The sequence below is a fragment of the Piliocolobus tephrosceles genome, chromosome 13, assembly GCF_002776525.5.
Source record: "Piliocolobus tephrosceles isolate RC106 chromosome 13, ASM277652v3, whole genome shotgun sequence".
Classification (NCBI taxonomy): domain Eukaryota; kingdom Metazoa; phylum Chordata; class Mammalia; order Primates; family Cercopithecidae; genus Piliocolobus; species Piliocolobus tephrosceles.
This window is the reverse complement of record NC_045446.1, coordinates 115,117,400-115,133,441: the sequence shown is the minus strand read 5'-3', so window position 1 is coordinate 115,133,441 and position 16,042 is coordinate 115,117,400. Positions and strand designations below refer to the sequence as shown.

The following is a 16,042-nucleotide window of genomic DNA, read 5'->3' as shown; positions in this document are numbered from 1 at the left end:
CTCAGTTTTTGGCATTGTTCTGATTACAAATAAATTTACTGTGACCCACAGCATGCTACGATTTGAAGAAGCTTAGAGGTTTTCTCTCCCCATCTTCAGTTTATTAAAGATTTGTTAAAATCTATTTGGAGAACAAAACTAATATGTACTCATATTTTAAAGCTAGGAATTGAATGGCTTTTATGTGACCTAGCTTTTGTATGTTGTGGAAGAAACATTAATTTGCTTTAATGCATCTCACTACTAAAAGAGAATAATGATTTCATTGTTGTGTGTGGAAAGATACAGCGTGTATTCAGACTTCTGAACGTCTTTGGTCACCATTCCTAGTCCAAACTACTACGATTGTCCAAGAAAACTGAAGGAGAGAGTAGTAACGTTTGAATAGCACACACTGTTTCCATAAGAAGAAAAAATAAGGCCAATGTTTGCTTTAGTGTTTGAACACAGAACCTTGGGTTTTTTGAACAAAGAATTTCTATTTAAATAACAGGCGCCCCATTTGGTGTACAATGTCAGATGTTACCTGTGATTTTAAACTATTAAATTTCTTACTTTTCTGGGTGGGGAAAATAAAGAAATTTTAACAGTGTTAGTGACCCTAAAAATCATTGCACTAACTTTAACATGTTTAGGGATTCAGAGAATCCCTAACCCACAACGTTACCCTGCAGGTTGTGAAGTTCATTTTCTGAGCCTTTCAGGTTTGCTCTCAGACGGAATATAGGATAGGAGAGTTCTTTTCTCTTGATACGTTCTTAATCATTCCTATTGCTGGTTGGATCAGAAACACTGAAGGAAGTGTTCAGCACTTTTGGTTTGCTTAGATTCTGGCTGCTGTTATGAAATGAATGGAAATGGAAAGTATTCTAGGAAAAACAATTGCCTGAACTTTTCCTAACCTTGAAGGCCTGCTTTGGGTTTGGGTGCAGTGTGACAGCCTCTCCCACCTTTTATCAAACTCAGTTCTGTTTTTCTTCTGAAAGCAGAATTCTGCCTCTATCAGGCTAGTTTGATTTTTAACTTCATTTTTGAAGAACCTTGCTATCGTTATTTGTCAAGTGAACATTTTACAATGAGGTATGTGTTAATCTGGGCATTTTTCTTAATTGCTGGGCAGTTCCGCCAAAAGCAACATCCAAATATTAACACGCCCCCTCCAAGTCATTGCTGGCCGCAGATCCCCTCCATCTGGAAAAATATAGCGTGCTTTAAAACTCAGCGTTGTCAAGTGAACAGACCTCATCGAAATAATTACAGGAAAATGAAGATGAGTTTATCATGTGACATCATCCACACAGGTTTTACACCCCGTTTCTCCAACTGGCATCACATGAAATTCTTCCCTGACTGCCGAGAAAGGAAAAATGAACAGAGGCTATAACGTATAATATATTTTGAGCCCACTAGATTTGAAGGGAAGTGACTAAACCTTTCCCTTCATTTATTTGCTTTTGTCTATTACAGAAATACGTAGAAAAACCTGGCAGTGAAGTTTTTGGAATACAGTTTAATATAGTGCAGAAGTCTCATTCATTCCTTTGTGAATATGGGTCAGTGATATTCACAATGACGTTGCTCTGGGACTTGGTTAGAATATACCGTGTGCCCATTTCTGGTTGACATGGCTTATGTGTATTTGTGATTATTTGGCTACTGGTCTGTGGGCACCTTCAGCATTCCTTCTTCTTTTCTTTTTCTCTGACCTTCCTTCCTGTCCAGGGTGGTGGAATGTACACGGCCGTGCCTCAGATTGACCCTCTGGAGTGTGTTAACTGCCGAAATTGTCGAAACAACAACAGGTATGTTAATAGTGTGTCTGCACAAGCTGTTGTGAATAAGGCATATGCATCCTTTTATTTTTCCCTTCAGCAAAGGAAGTTCTTGGAATTTTACATAGGATATAAAGTTCAGGATTTGCAGTCTTAAATTTAAGGCCATTACTGATTTTTTGCCTCTGCTTTCCAATTTTTATCTTTTTGTGCCTTGGTGTCTTTAGCTATATAGAAACAATCTTAAAGGGTCTGTTTGTCATGGAAATATTATTATAAGTCTTCATGTTTTTGGAAATTTTAAATTAGAATAATTCTCTGTTATAAAGACTTTATCTTTTCTCACCTTTTATTTTCTACTCTATGTTATGGGATGTTATGAGGATGAATGACAGTGTGTCCGAGTGCTGGGGGGAGGCGGGAACCCTCTGTATATAGTAATGTTTTTTTCATAGTAATATTACTGAAATTTTCCTCCCAGATTATCCAGTGTGTTTTTTTTTTAATTCTTAAAATCTTAAGAAAATTAAGTAGCAAAACCTTGCTTTGAATTTTGTATTTTAGTTTTAAAAGTGATGTGTACTCACAATATTTCAAACAAGATAGAAATATGTAGAGCAAAGTGCATTTAACACACAGAATATTCAGCACACCTTCCTGCTACCTCTGTATTAATCCCAAAGGATTACCAAGCTTTTTGTTGTATTAAAGTTGTTTCAGAAATCTTAGTTCTTTCTTTTACATAATATTGTTATTGAATTATATGGTGTCAAAAGTCCTTCCTTCTCAGTTATAAAACTCTACAACCAAAAAAATTATATCATAGTTGGTACATAAAATAACTGGTGTATGGGTTGGAGTTTAGATATTTTATTATCGAAATGATGTTTGACCTATATACTTAAAATGGATTAACAGTTAAGAGTTGTCTCTGGGAGTTATTGAAACCAGAACTTGAAGAAGGATCAGGCCAACCATCGAATTAAAAGTACATTGTTTCAGCCTGCATTTTGAGAGTTACAGAACAAAAGCAATGAAGCTTCTTGGAGATTTTTTGTTATCATTTACTTAACCCATTTCAGTGTGTCTATAAAAGAGCCATCTGCTTATTTTATGTACTAAGGTTTACTTGTTACATATCTCAATTGTTTATGACCCTGGTTTTGAAAATGTTCATCACATTGAAACCACATTTTTGTCTTGAGCTTTTCATGGACTTTACCATAGTTTGCTAGGCAACATGCTAAAGACCTGGTAAAGATGGTTCATGTACCTGGCGAGTAATCAGATGCATTTAGTTACAAGTGGTTTTGCTTAGAAAGATAATGTCTTTTCTTTTATGGTTCTTGGTCATCAGCAGATCTTGATTCTCCCTGGACAACAGAATGGCATAACGACAGGATCTCTGGTCTAAGAATAAGTAGACCTGGGCTCTGACATAGCTTAAACCTGTGATCTTGTGAAACTTACATGATGTTTCTGAAGCTATTTCCTTAACCAAAAAGGGGAAAATTGTCCTAGGTAATGTAAAATTGCTCCCAACATAATGTGATGGTAGTCTCTGGCAATTTCCTGCCAATCCTGTCTTTATGATGAAGTTATCATCTTAATATCAAGAATACATCCCATGTCCTTAGAGGGACTTATATGACCCCTGCCAATTAAATGACCTTGGATTTGTGGCTATTTGTATGTGTAATGGGTGTGTGTGTGTGTACGTGTGCACGCATGTGCGTGTGTATGTAGTATTTCAGTATTTGAAAGTTTTTATTATAATAGTTTTTTTCCCCCTTTAAGACAATGGACAATTGTATTTCTGTTAATTTTCAAGTTAATGACTTACTGCATTTCATGTGTGTGGGTTTTACTGTTATCTGGGAATTTAGGTGAATTCTCTTCAGCTTGGAACACCAGATGCTTTTTCTTCCTGATTTAAATTTTCTTCCTCATGAGAATCTACCTGTTTAGGGCAAGTCTTTACTTGCCTGCATTGCCTCCAAGGTTAGCCAGTGTCTCACCTGGCTCCCAGGAGCAACTGTATGATTTTGACACTTAATAATTGGACAGATATCAATAAGTACCTACCTCAGCTCTGGAAAACTTGAATTATTAAATTTAAAGATTTTAAGTCTTTTCACTTTGGAATTGAGAACAGGTATCTCCTCGTAAGATCTTACAAATGACAAAATTTGTAAAAAGCTGTGAACGCTGAAAGGTAGATGATACGTGGTTTACTCTCAAAATGTAGAAAATGGTAGTAAGTTTATGCTTTTGGAATATCCACATTGTTACTATGAATGAGTTTGCATTTCTGAATGTCAGCTGAAATAGTGTAAACATAAACAGAAGCATGATTTCAGTTAAGTTATATGAGGGCTATCAAGTGGGCCTCATAGGGTTTTTGGCTATTAGGTCAAACAAAGCAAAACAAACATGAGAAATAGTAGACTAGCATAGTTGTAGGGAGAGAAAGAAGAAGTTTGAGAGATTTAGGATTTAGAAAGAGATGAGTCTGAGAGATAAAAAAAAAAAAAGAAGACCAAGTAATTGGTTGAAGAGGCCAGTGAAAGAAGCAGCTGAAGGTGATGTCTAGGTGTCTGGGTGCAGCCATCGAGGCAGAAAACACTATGGAGATGAAGAGTTGCTACCCCACAGTGTACTTCTGGGGAGTTGCCTTCTGAGATCTGGCGGTGCCACAGATACTAAGAACTGGAGAAGTCTTGCGTGGGGCCTTTTCTGTATGGACTGTTACCTGCCCTGTGCCCTGCCGCTCCAGGTTCTTTTTTCTCCGCCTTCTCCGTTGTAAACTTAAGCATATTTCTTGGAGTGAACTTTTAAGAAACAAGACATTGCCAACCCTTGACCCCTCTTATCTCTCCTTCTGGAGAGAAAACGTTGCCTCTGTTATGTATATGAGAGTATGATGTGAACAGCTGAGAACGGGTGAGGGGAGGGTGCACTATATAGATCTGTGGGGAAGTTTTTCTTGATTCTGGGGCTCTTGTGACATGCCATAAATGACTGCTTGCCTCACTGTGTTCCATTCCCTTGAATCCTTTTTAGTTTCTTTTGGTTTTCTTTTGTTGTTTTGAGACAGAGTCTCACGCCGATACCCAGGCTGGAGTGCAGTGGTGTAGCCTTGGCTCACTGCAGTGCTGCTTCCAGGGTTCAAGTGATTCTCATGTCTCAGCCTCCCTGGTAGCTGGAATTACAGGCGTGTGCCGCCATGGCTGGCTAAATCTTCTGTATTTTTAGTAGAGACGGAGTTTTGCCATGTTGGCTAGGCTAGTCTCAAACTCCTGGCCTCCTATGATCTGCCCGCCTTGGTCTCCCAATGTGCTGAGATTACAGGCGTGAGCTACCACGCCTGACCCCTTTGCAGTTTTTAAGAGTAATATGTAAAGCTCACTAGGAACACCTAGAAAGAAGCATATTTAATGCAGCTTTGCAGAGAGCCAGTTCCTTACACCAGAGACCTAAATCAAGAAATCCTTGTGCCGTTTAGGCATTTCAAGAGTTAAACGGATTTTAATCAAAAAACATCAAAAGCTTTCTACCCTTCTCTTCTCCTCTCCTGAATTCAAAAGGCAGTAATGCAGCTCTGGATATGTAATCAAATGTGGCTTATTAGTTGCTTGGCTAGTTTAATGGAAAGGGATTGACATTAAATCTGGTCTTTTTTAACATCAGCCTTGATAATTTGTAAGAGAGAGTAGAGAGGACACTGATGAAATTCACAGATGAACAAACTGAGAGATCCCATCAGGAAGGAATGAGAAATTAAGAGTCTTAGACAGACTGGAGATGGACAGGAAGTCTCCCAGCAAAAATCAGCTTGGAAAAATTATATAATTCATCTGGGAGAAAAAGTGCAAGTTACATGGCTGATAGTCAGGAGAAGTAGTAAAACGATTGGGAACAGTGCTTTAGAGATCAAAGATACTACAGATGACTTTTGAGTTTTGTATAATGACAACCTTAAAAGTCTGTGTCTTGGGTCTGGGAATACTCTTTCACCAACCTGAAACCCTCCGTGGATGTCAGATGTCCTGTGATGACAAAAAAATATAGAGATGAATATGAGAACATTAATTATAATAGCAGTTCTTTCAGGCCTAAGGTTTGATCCACCCAGTTGGTTTGCTAAGTATGAAAACAAGAAGTTGTCCAGTTCACCCAAGCTTTTTCTTCCAGCAGAAAACGTGCATTCAGCTTCTCTTCCATCTATGGTAATCTCCCTATTTCCCTAAGAAATTCAGAGTGCTGTGTTGAATTTAAAAAATTGATCAGTACCTTCCTTTTGGGGAAGTTGTATCTCCCCAAATCTGTCTCCTACTTCTAAGATGGAGACCTAGGGCCTGTCGTCAGGGAGTCCAGCTTTTTGTCTTTCTTTATAAGCTCGTGTGTGTCTGTCAACTTGCCATGTTCAGGCACGAACTCAGATAGTTTGCTGAGAATGATGGTTTCCTGCTGCATCCATGTCCCTACAAAGGACACGAACTCATCCTTTTTTATGGCTGCATAGTATTCCATGGTGTGTATGTGCCACATTTTCAGGGTTCTTTAGGTAGTAACTGATAAGCTCCCGAAAATAAGAGCTGGGTCAGCAAAATGGCACAGTGACAAGTGGAAACAGCAGAGGTGAGTGGAATTTTAAGATAAACTACCGGCCGGGTGCGATGTCTCACACCTGTAATCCCAGCACTTTGGGAGGCTAAAGCAGGCAGATCACGAGGTCAGGAATTCGAGACCAGCCTGACCAACATGGTGAAACCCCATCTCTACTAAAAATACAAAAATCAGCCAGGTGTGGTGGCGCGTGCCTGTAATCTCAGCTACTCTGGAGACTGAGGGAGGAGAATTGCTTGAACCCGGGAGGCAGAAGTTGCGCTGAGCCGCGATCGCGCCACTGCACTCCAGCCTGGCGACAGAGCGAGACTCTGTCTCAGAAAATAAAAAATAAAAATAAAAAAAACCATAAACTACCACCAAGATGTAACTATTTCAGAAGTCCCAAGAATATATGCGTGAGAATAAGTATCACACATCCAGGAGATTCACAGACAGTGCTTTCCCTCTAGGCATAATCAAAGGAGGAAACTTAATGCAAAAATTATATAATCATCTAATCAAAGTAATTCTGTGCATAATCATGCTTAACAAATATTAAACTGTGTAATCAGAAGTGGAATATTTTGAATATGTTCTAGAAAATATTTCAGAGGTGCTGTATAGTTTTACAAGAATATCCAAAATACGTTTAGTCAGCTACTAAAGCACCTTATTCTTCCAAGCACAATCCTACCCTACTCTTCCAATCCTTTATTTCCTAGTCTGTGCTATTCAGAGTGTTGCCTGAAGAATATTTTATTATTTTTTGTGATGCCACAATAGAGTCGTTTTGCTATCTCACAGGTTGGTCAGACAGGCCTTTCCTGTTTTACTAAAAGTTATCTTAGTAAACTAACAGGTCCCAGACCACCTGAGGTTTTACAAAACAGCTTCGATTTTTGTGATGTGGCAAGATGCATAGAACTCCATTTACTCAATGTTTTTAAACTTAAGATTAAACAAAGTAGTTTCATTGAGCTAGAGGCAACTCAGTAAACACTTTTATTCCACCTTATGCCAGTAATAACTACATTTGAAAGACCATTTGAAAAGCCTAAGATAGTGAAGTGGCAAACTATTTGCATTATATAAACTGTAAAATATGCATTGTGAGAGCATTTTATTGAATGTCGTATGTTTGCAGACATTTGTCCTGTTTTCTTATTTCTACTTTAGATTTGTCTCTTAAGTTTGCATAGGTACAGATATGATTTATGTGATCATCTAATTGCTTTGGAAATTTTCACTAAAGCATTATTAGTAAAATAATAGTTTTCATGGGCTGGGCGTGGTGGCTCACGCCTGTAATCCCGGCACTTTGGGAGACTAAGGTGGGTGGATCACCTGAGGTCGGGAGTTCAAGACCAGTCTGACCAACATGAAGAAACCCTGTCTCTACTAAAGATACAAAATTAGCCAGGCGTGGTGGTGCATGCCTGTAATCCCAGCTACTTGGGAGGCTGAGGCAGGAGAATCACTTGAATATGGGAGGCGGAGGTTGCAGTAAGCCAAGATCACGCCATTGCACTCCAGCCTGGGCAACAAGAGCAAAACTTCATCTCAATAATGATAATAATAATAGTTTTCACATATCATATCTGGTTATATTCAGAATAGACTATATTCCTTTTTAGCAGACGATGTTCTTTATGCCTGTATCTCAACATGTAACCCCTAGTTAAAGCCATTTTTTGTGCTGACACATGTAGACATCCGGAATTGAACTAAAAGTAATGTAACTGAATTATTTACATTTGGTTAGCTAATTGGTTAATTACTGATGATTATGAGTTAAGATTCAGTGTACTAGAAAATTTTAAATCAATGGGGTTTATGCTGAAACTCAGGTTACAGTTGCTTTACAAATCTAACTCCCAAGTATGTTACTGTCAACACCACTCTAGTAATTGAGGGTCATAGTTCAGAATAAAGTAAACACTGCTATGATTTCCTGTTTTACTTCTCTGAAAAACAGATGCTAAAGAGTAGGTAATAGGAAATTGTACTTCTCTCCTGCTAAATATCTGTAATTTCTTTAAGAAGTTTGTGTATTTCATACGCTTGTTAGCGCCCAGCACGTGAAGCCTGTGTCGACACGCTGACGACCACACTTGTGGTTGGCCCGTGTGCCTCTGTCTGGCCCGCTCCTCCAGTCCTGCCTCACCATCACTCTGACAAAAGTAGTTTACAAACTGTTAGTCTGCCTTTTAGACTTCATTAAAAAAATCTCATTCTGTAACGTGGCTTTACATTAAAGACAAGAGCAGAAAAAAAGAAATTAAATGGAAGGAGGCCAGAGGCTTTAAGGGCATCTCATTGTCTGGCGGGTCATCATTGTTCTGTTATATCAACATTATGGGTTCATTCAAGTTCGATCTACATAAACAAGTTATTAATTTCTAATATTTTGTAGGGAGCTGTCCTAGGTTTTCAAATTCCGGCAAATATGTGTATGTGTTTTTTTTTTTTCCTACATCTTAATTTTACTTCTCTTAAATGAAAACTTTTCTTTCTGATCTCATACTTCTTCATTTTTAAAATATAGGTTTTGGCCAGGTGTGGTGGCCCACACTTGTAATTCTAGCACTTTAGGAGGCTGAGGTAAGAGGATTGCCTGAGCCTAGAAGTTCAAGACCAGCCTGGGCAACATAATGAGACCCCATCTCTACAAAAAAAAAAAAAAATTAAAAAGTTTTTCAGGAATGGTAGCACGTGCCTGTAGTCTGATAGAATCTGATGCAGTAAGGAAGAATATACTGGGACTAGCCTCTGCCTAGAATGTGGGAAGTGCCCTATTCTCGTAGCCTCAGCTACTCTGGAGACTGAGGTGGGAGGATCACATGAGCCAGGGAGGTCAGGGGTGCAGTGAGCCATAATCGTGCCCAGCCTGGGCAACAGAGTGAGACCCATAAAGAAAATACAGGTTTCTAGTAGCTTTTTATCACCTCCAGATTCTTTTTTTTTTTGAGACGGAGGCTTGCTCTATCGTCCAGGCTGGAGTGCAGTGGCCAGATCTCAGCTCACTGCAAGCTCCGCCTCCCAGGTTTATGCCATTCTCCTGCCTCAGCCTCCGGAGTAGCTGGAACTACAGGCGCCCGCCACCTCGCCTGGCTAGTTTTTTTGTATTTTTTAGTAGAGAGGGGGTTTCACTGTGTTAGCCAGGATGGTCTCGGTCTCCTGACCTCATGATCCGCCCGGCTCAGCCTCCCAAAGTGCTGGGATTACTGCCCTTTGAGCCACCATGCCCGGCTGCCTCCAGATTCTTGCAGAGCACTGGGACATCAAGGCAGAAGATCACTTGGTACATTTTAGGCCATCACTGTTGAGGGATTTCATTAAGTACCTGACTGTACTGTGTGTCCTAAGGCATCTGACACCAAGAACTGTCATTGCCTTTGCTCCAGGAGATTGAAGTGTAAGTCAGATAACTTTGAAGCTGACAGATAATAGAAGGACCTTACAGATCCCAGAATCAGTATTGAACTAGGACAGGAATAACTACTATTGTGATACAAAACTCAAAGTGCATCCATTCATTCTCACTTTAATACGTGTGTCTATTCTGCTGCTGGGCATGGGCTGCTATAAGGTACTTGGACTATTAGTTTCATTGTTGCTCCCTGATCATTAAAAAAGGAACCAGCCGGGCGCGGTGGCTCAAGCCTGTAATCCCAGCAACCAATCCCGAGACGGGCGGATCACGAGGTCAGGAGATCGAGACCATCCTGGCTAACACGGTGAAACCCCGTCTCTACTAAAAAAATACAAAAAAAACTAGCCGGGCGAGGTGGCGGGCGCCTGTAGTCCCAGCTACTCAGGAGGCTGAGGCAGGAGAATGGCGTGAACCCGGGAGGCGGAGCTTGCAGTGAGCTGAGATCCGGCCACTGCACTCCAGCCTGGGCGACAGAGCGAGAATCCGCCTCAACAACAACAACAAAAAAAAGGAACCAGTCTGGTGTTCTAATGTTTATCGTTTTTTAAAAACATTTTTGAGGTCCTATTGTGTGTCATTTTCTATGTGCTTGGGGTCAGCCATTATGACATTAGTTAGAGTTTAATGTGAATTAGGACTTTTACCACTTTTCAGACAATACAAATACTTTAGAACATCTTAACTCCATTTCCCCCTCCCAATGTTTTGTGTTATTTTCATCATTTGTATTCTAAAAATATTTAAAATCCTCTAAGACATTAAAATTACTGCTTTTGCAATCCATATTTATTCAGAATTCCCTGCTTTCCTTTTTTTTGTTGCTACTCATTCCTTTCTGTATTTCCTTTTTTAAAAAAAATCTTGCTAGTCATTTTCCTTCAACTTGAAGAACTTCCCTTAATATTTCTTAGAGTACAAGACTGAAGGTGACAGTTTCCCAGCTTTTTTGTCAAAGAATATCTTTAATTTGTCTTCGTTTTTGAAGGATTTTTTTTCTTCTTTTTTTAACCGCTTATTGAATTCTAGATTGGCAGTTACTGTCTTTCTGTATTTTAAAGACATTATTCTGTTACTTTATTGCTTCCATCATTTCTGTTGAAAAATCATCTATACAGCTATTGTTGTTCCCTTTCAAGGTAATACGTCTTTCTCTTCTGGCTGCTTTTTTGATTTTGTCTTTGTATTTTGCTTCTACCCATTTAATTATTGGCATTGATAGGTGTAATTTTCTTTGAATTTATTCTGCTTAGGATCCACAGAGCTTGGATCTGCGGCTTGAGCTTTCATCAGGCTTAGAAAACTCTTAGCCTCTGTGTCTCCAGTGCGGCTTCTGTTGCATTCTCTCTTTTTCCCCTGCAGAAAGACTCCAGTTATACATAGAGTTTTTCGCCATACGGTGCCTCTTGTGTTCCTTCAGCTGTTTTCATATTTTCCATCCTTTGTCGTGGGAACCGATGTGCTTCATGATCAACAATCCTCTGTTTGCCTGTGCCCAGCTCGCTCTTATCCCCACGTGTTGAGTTCTTAAATTTCAGTTACTCTACTTTTAATTTCAGAATTTCCAAGTGATTATTCATATTAGATTCTAGTTCTCTGTTAAAATTGTTGTCGTCTACTTTATTGAATGTATTCATCCAGGTTTTAAAGTCTTTGCTAACTCACTGTCCACGTCACTTGTTTTTCTCTTGTTCTTGTCTCCTGATGTGCCCTGTACTTTTTATTGAATTTTAGACATCAGATATACAAACTTGCAGAGTTTCTGGAAGATGTTTTCCCCCTCTAGAAAGGATTTCCTTCTGCCTTTGGCAGGCAGTTGGACAAGGGCCAGATCACTTTAAGTCATTCTGGGATTGACATGATTCGGTCCTGAGTTTCAGTCTTTATAAAAGCCCTCTCTACTCTCTTTCTGCTTCACTCTTCACTCTTCCAGTGCCTACCACGACGTCTAACCTATGGAAGGTATTTAGCAAATACTTTCTCAATAAAGGGTTCTTTCAGATAAGGTTGTTTATATAGATGGATAATCATTAAATTCTCAGTAGTAGTAGTTCAAATTCACAAAGGCTTTTCTCCCCCCGACCTCGCCCCACATTTCACCCTGTTTAGAGTCTGTAGATTCCATGCATTGAATACATTCAGGGGGACATGAGGGTTCCCCAAGTATTGGGAGACTAATGACAAAATGCAGGAAAGGAAGACACTGATCACATGGACATTTTTAAGTGGCTTTCAGATTAGTGCTCACCTTTGCCAGCATCCAGAAAAATTTTTTATAAGTTCAGGGTTGAATAAAATAGACAAGAATAAGTCAGGAATGCCATAGTCTTCTGCAGTCATGACACCTCTAGACCAGTGCTCTGATTGTGGCTCCAGTTAACATCCTTCCGCACCAGGGTTTTCTTCACTATTTATTCACTGAAGACATGTGTGGAAACACATAGGTTATATCTAAATCAGGCATTTTTTTGCTGTAGAATTAAACATTAAAATTAGAATCATATTAGATAATTATTCTGCACAGATGAATACTTGTCTTACCTTACTTACCAGGTGACTGGTCTCTGAATTTAATTATCTATATAGTGAGTATATTTCTCCATTTGAAATTGAAGTTGGAGTTATTTAAAGATTTGGTTTACTGACAGATATCTTACTCTCTTTCAGGTTTATATCTGTCTTCATGCTTAAGATTTGGTATTTCCAATAACTTGAACCAGTGTAACTGCTAGTAACAGTTGATTAGACTTTTACTGATTTTTCTTTCCCCCAGAAACATATCAGCCCATGTTTAAAGGATGCAAATCCAAATAATTCTTCATTGCCTAACATTATCTAGCTCCAGGATACTACTGGTCAGTTCTTTGTGTTTCCTACCTGACACGTCCAAATCAAAGCCCAGTGCAATGTCATCTCCAGACTTTTCTTACTCCCAATTTTAGGGGGGAAAAAAATGTCTCTGAGGTTCCAGCTTCCAGAATGTTGGAATAGCTTGATCATCAACAGATAATAATGATAAAATCTGGATTATTTGAAAGTATTGGAGAATAAGCAGAAGCAGGCAGAAACAATAAGAGTCTACCCTTGTAATAAAATATGTGAGATTTATGAGTTTATGGGTTTTTGTCTGAAAGCATTCTCCAATCTCAGGGCAAGGATGCAAGCAGAAGCTATTGGAGCACTGAGTTTGATGCCAACAGAGCAACCAGAAAATTAAAAGGAAAATCCAGTTTTAAAAAAATTACTATACGTGTGAAGAAACAGGAAAATGTGATAATTAAGGGGGAAAAAAGTCAATAGAAACAGACTGTGAGATGACCCAGGTGTCACAATTAGCAGGTAATGACTTTAAGCAGCCATTATAAATATGTTCAAGGACTTAAAGGAAGGTATACACATAATAAATGAACTTATAGGGAATTTAACTGATAAACAGAGCCTATACAAAAGACCAAATGGAAGTTCCAGAGCTAAAGAGCTCAATAACTAAAATGGAAAATTTACTAGTTGAGCTTAACAGTTATTGGAGACAACAGAGGAAAAAGTCAACGAACAAGAAGATAGATCAGGAGAAATTGTCCAGTCTGAAGAAGAGAAAGAAAAAAAATTAAAATGCACATTGTAGGTAAAGGCAGGAAGTAAAAGTAGAGCAGAATTGACGTGAACTGCTCAGTGGTAATAAATTCCAGTAATTAATTCTGTGAAGAAAAAAGTTGAAAAATTAAAAATTCCTGGATTTTGAATGTCTGATCCTTAGTGTTTCCTCTAAGAATGAGGGGGAACATATCGTCTGATTTCAAAGCAGTGTGTTTTTGGTTAACTTTCCTAAGGTCATTTCTTTCATGTGGCCATACATTTCTTAGCTTCCTGTCCTCGTCTTCCTCTTTCATGCCCTCATTCTTCCCAGTAGCTAATGGCCTTTTCCTTCTGGGTGCTACTTTTGGGAGCCAGTTAATAATGAAGTAGATGACTTCTGACAGTAGACTAAGACAAAGGAAGCCTGTGTGCTGGGACATTGTATAAGGATACATTCTTAAGTCTTCTTTTGATGTATTCTCCTGTTGTGCGGCACTTTTCACTATCATTTTCAAACTCTCAGGATTTCAAATCATGGTGAATCATTTAGTTGTTTTTAAGCATCAGTCTTAAGAGTCTGTGAATACAGAATACCAAATGATATTTCAAAATAGGCTTATTTTAATTATTGGTTCCTCTAGACACAATTCTGTTTCTTTTGGTTTAAACTCTGCAGGTGTTTCACCAAAACCAGCAGCACTTTCAGCAGCAGCCCTCTCCCTGTGGTCCCTGTAGTAGCACCTTATCCTCAGGATGGTTTGGAAATGAAGCCCCTCAGTCACATGAAGGTGCCTGTATGCCTGGCTTCCGCAGTCCCTGATTGTGGCCAGTTGCCTGAGGAGAGCGTCAAGGACAATGTGGAACCAGTCCCTACTCAGCGTACCTGCTGCCAGGACATTGTAAATGACATCAGCTCTGACCACGCAGAAGATCCAGCAGAGTTCAGCAGAGGTCAGGAAGGCATGATCAACCTTGGGATTCCAGATCATCTTCAGTTAGCTAAGAGCTGTGTATGGGAAGGTGATGCTTTCAGAGTCTCCCCTCTATGATTAGTTTACATATTTCTTGGGAGACTGGATGGGATGCTGGGTCCTTCAAGAAAAGATAGGACTCAAGTTAAAGGATTCTTTGAAATTCTGTTATTACTCATGTCCTTCATCTCAGGCTGTCAATCCCATCACACTTTGGAAAATCTATTTGGAAATAGGCTTTGATTTCATTCATAGGGTAACAGAAGACGTGGTGGAAGAATGCATTTTGTGAACATGAGCCCCTTTTTGATTTGAGTTGGTTCTGGAGTGGTAACCTTTCTTTCAGATGGTTATTTTAGGGCTTTTAAGGGGTTGCTTTAATCCTCAGGTGGATTGTATAGCTACTTATGAGAGTTCAACTTTATTTAAACCTTTTAAACCTTCTGTCTCCCTCAAATTCAAACACAAACCAGGTTCTACTTACGCTCGTTTTTCTTTCTTCATGGCTCAAAGTGTGAAGAAGTTTTTCGACTGCGTTGTAAAAATCCACCTTTATCATTTGATAATGCTCCCAAACCTTTCTGTGTTTCAGGAGACAGCTGTGCCCATTCAGAAACAGAGAACGACCTTGTAAGTTGGAATGCTCTTATTTTGCCACCTGTCCCAGAGGGCTGTGCTGAAAAGACAGTGTGGTCTCCGCCTGGCATTCCTTTAGACAGCCCGACAGAGGTCCTTCAGCAGCCCCAGGAAACCTGAGCATGTGCAAACAACCGGTCATTTTCCAACTTCAAGCCAGTAACTGCACAAAACGGGCCTGGGAGTGAACTGTGTGAAGGACCTTAATTCAAATCAGAGAAAATCATTATTTATTTTTCTGTAGTAGTAATGTCATATGAATATATCTTAAAATGTGTGCCCTTTTATATTATTTATGCCTTAAATGTTTTCTTCCCCATTCCTTCCTCCCCCCAGTAGGAAACAACCTTGTTTTGCATAGTATTCAGTCACCTGGAGGGCCGAGGGGTCCTTCCATGTTTCTAACAGCTACAGTGACAGCAAGAGCTCCTCATGCAAAGGATCCCATCTCTTGGCTGTTTTGGCTGGGAGGGAATGCAGGGGCCACTTAAAGGTTGCCACCCGCTGGGTTTTCAGGTAGAATATTCTCAGACTTTTTTTTTTTTTTTTTTTTTTGAGATGGAGTCTTGCTCTGTCGTCCAGGCTGGGGTGCAGTGGCCTGATCTCAGCTCACTGTGACATCCGCCTCCTGGGTTCAAGCAATTCTCCCGCCTCAGTCTCCCGAGTAACTGGGACTACAGGCATACAGTCACCTGCCACCACACCCGGCTAATTGTTTTGTATTTTTAGTAGAGACAGGGTTTCACCATGTTGGTCGGGCTGGTTTTGAACTCCTGACCTCAAGTGATCCACCCACTGCCTCCTCCCAAAGTGCTAGGATTACAGGCGTGAGCCATCACACCCGGCCTGTATTACCAGACTTTCTGAGAACACTTTGAAGTCAACTGCAGTTGTGACCCATGTTTATAATAGCAGACCTGGCTGGCGAATTTTACAAGAGTGCCTTCCACAAAAGTGGTAATGTGACCTGTTGACTTTCTATCTGCACGTGGGCACAAGTGACGTTCATTGGCTGGGCACTAGTCATCGTGTTGTGGACGTGGTGG

General features: G+C 39.7%; 1 protein-coding gene across 1 annotated transcript in view; it reads left to right on the top strand.

Annotated features, from left to right (window-relative positions):
* CDON (cell adhesion associated, oncogene regulated) overlaps positions 1-15,523 on the top strand; it is a 99,325-nt gene extending 83,802 nt beyond the window's left edge. The window contains exons 20-22 of the mRNA XM_023208589.1: positions 1,723-1,802; positions 14,066-14,340; positions 14,953-15,523. Of these exons, the coding sequence (XP_023064357.1) occupies positions 1,723-1,802; positions 14,066-14,340; positions 14,953-15,116 (519 nt within the window). The 3' untranslated portion in view covers positions 15,117-15,523. The remainder of the gene's footprint in view (positions 1-1,722; positions 1,803-14,065; positions 14,341-14,952) is intronic.
* The last annotated feature ends 519 nt before the right edge of the window (positions 15,524-16,042 follow it).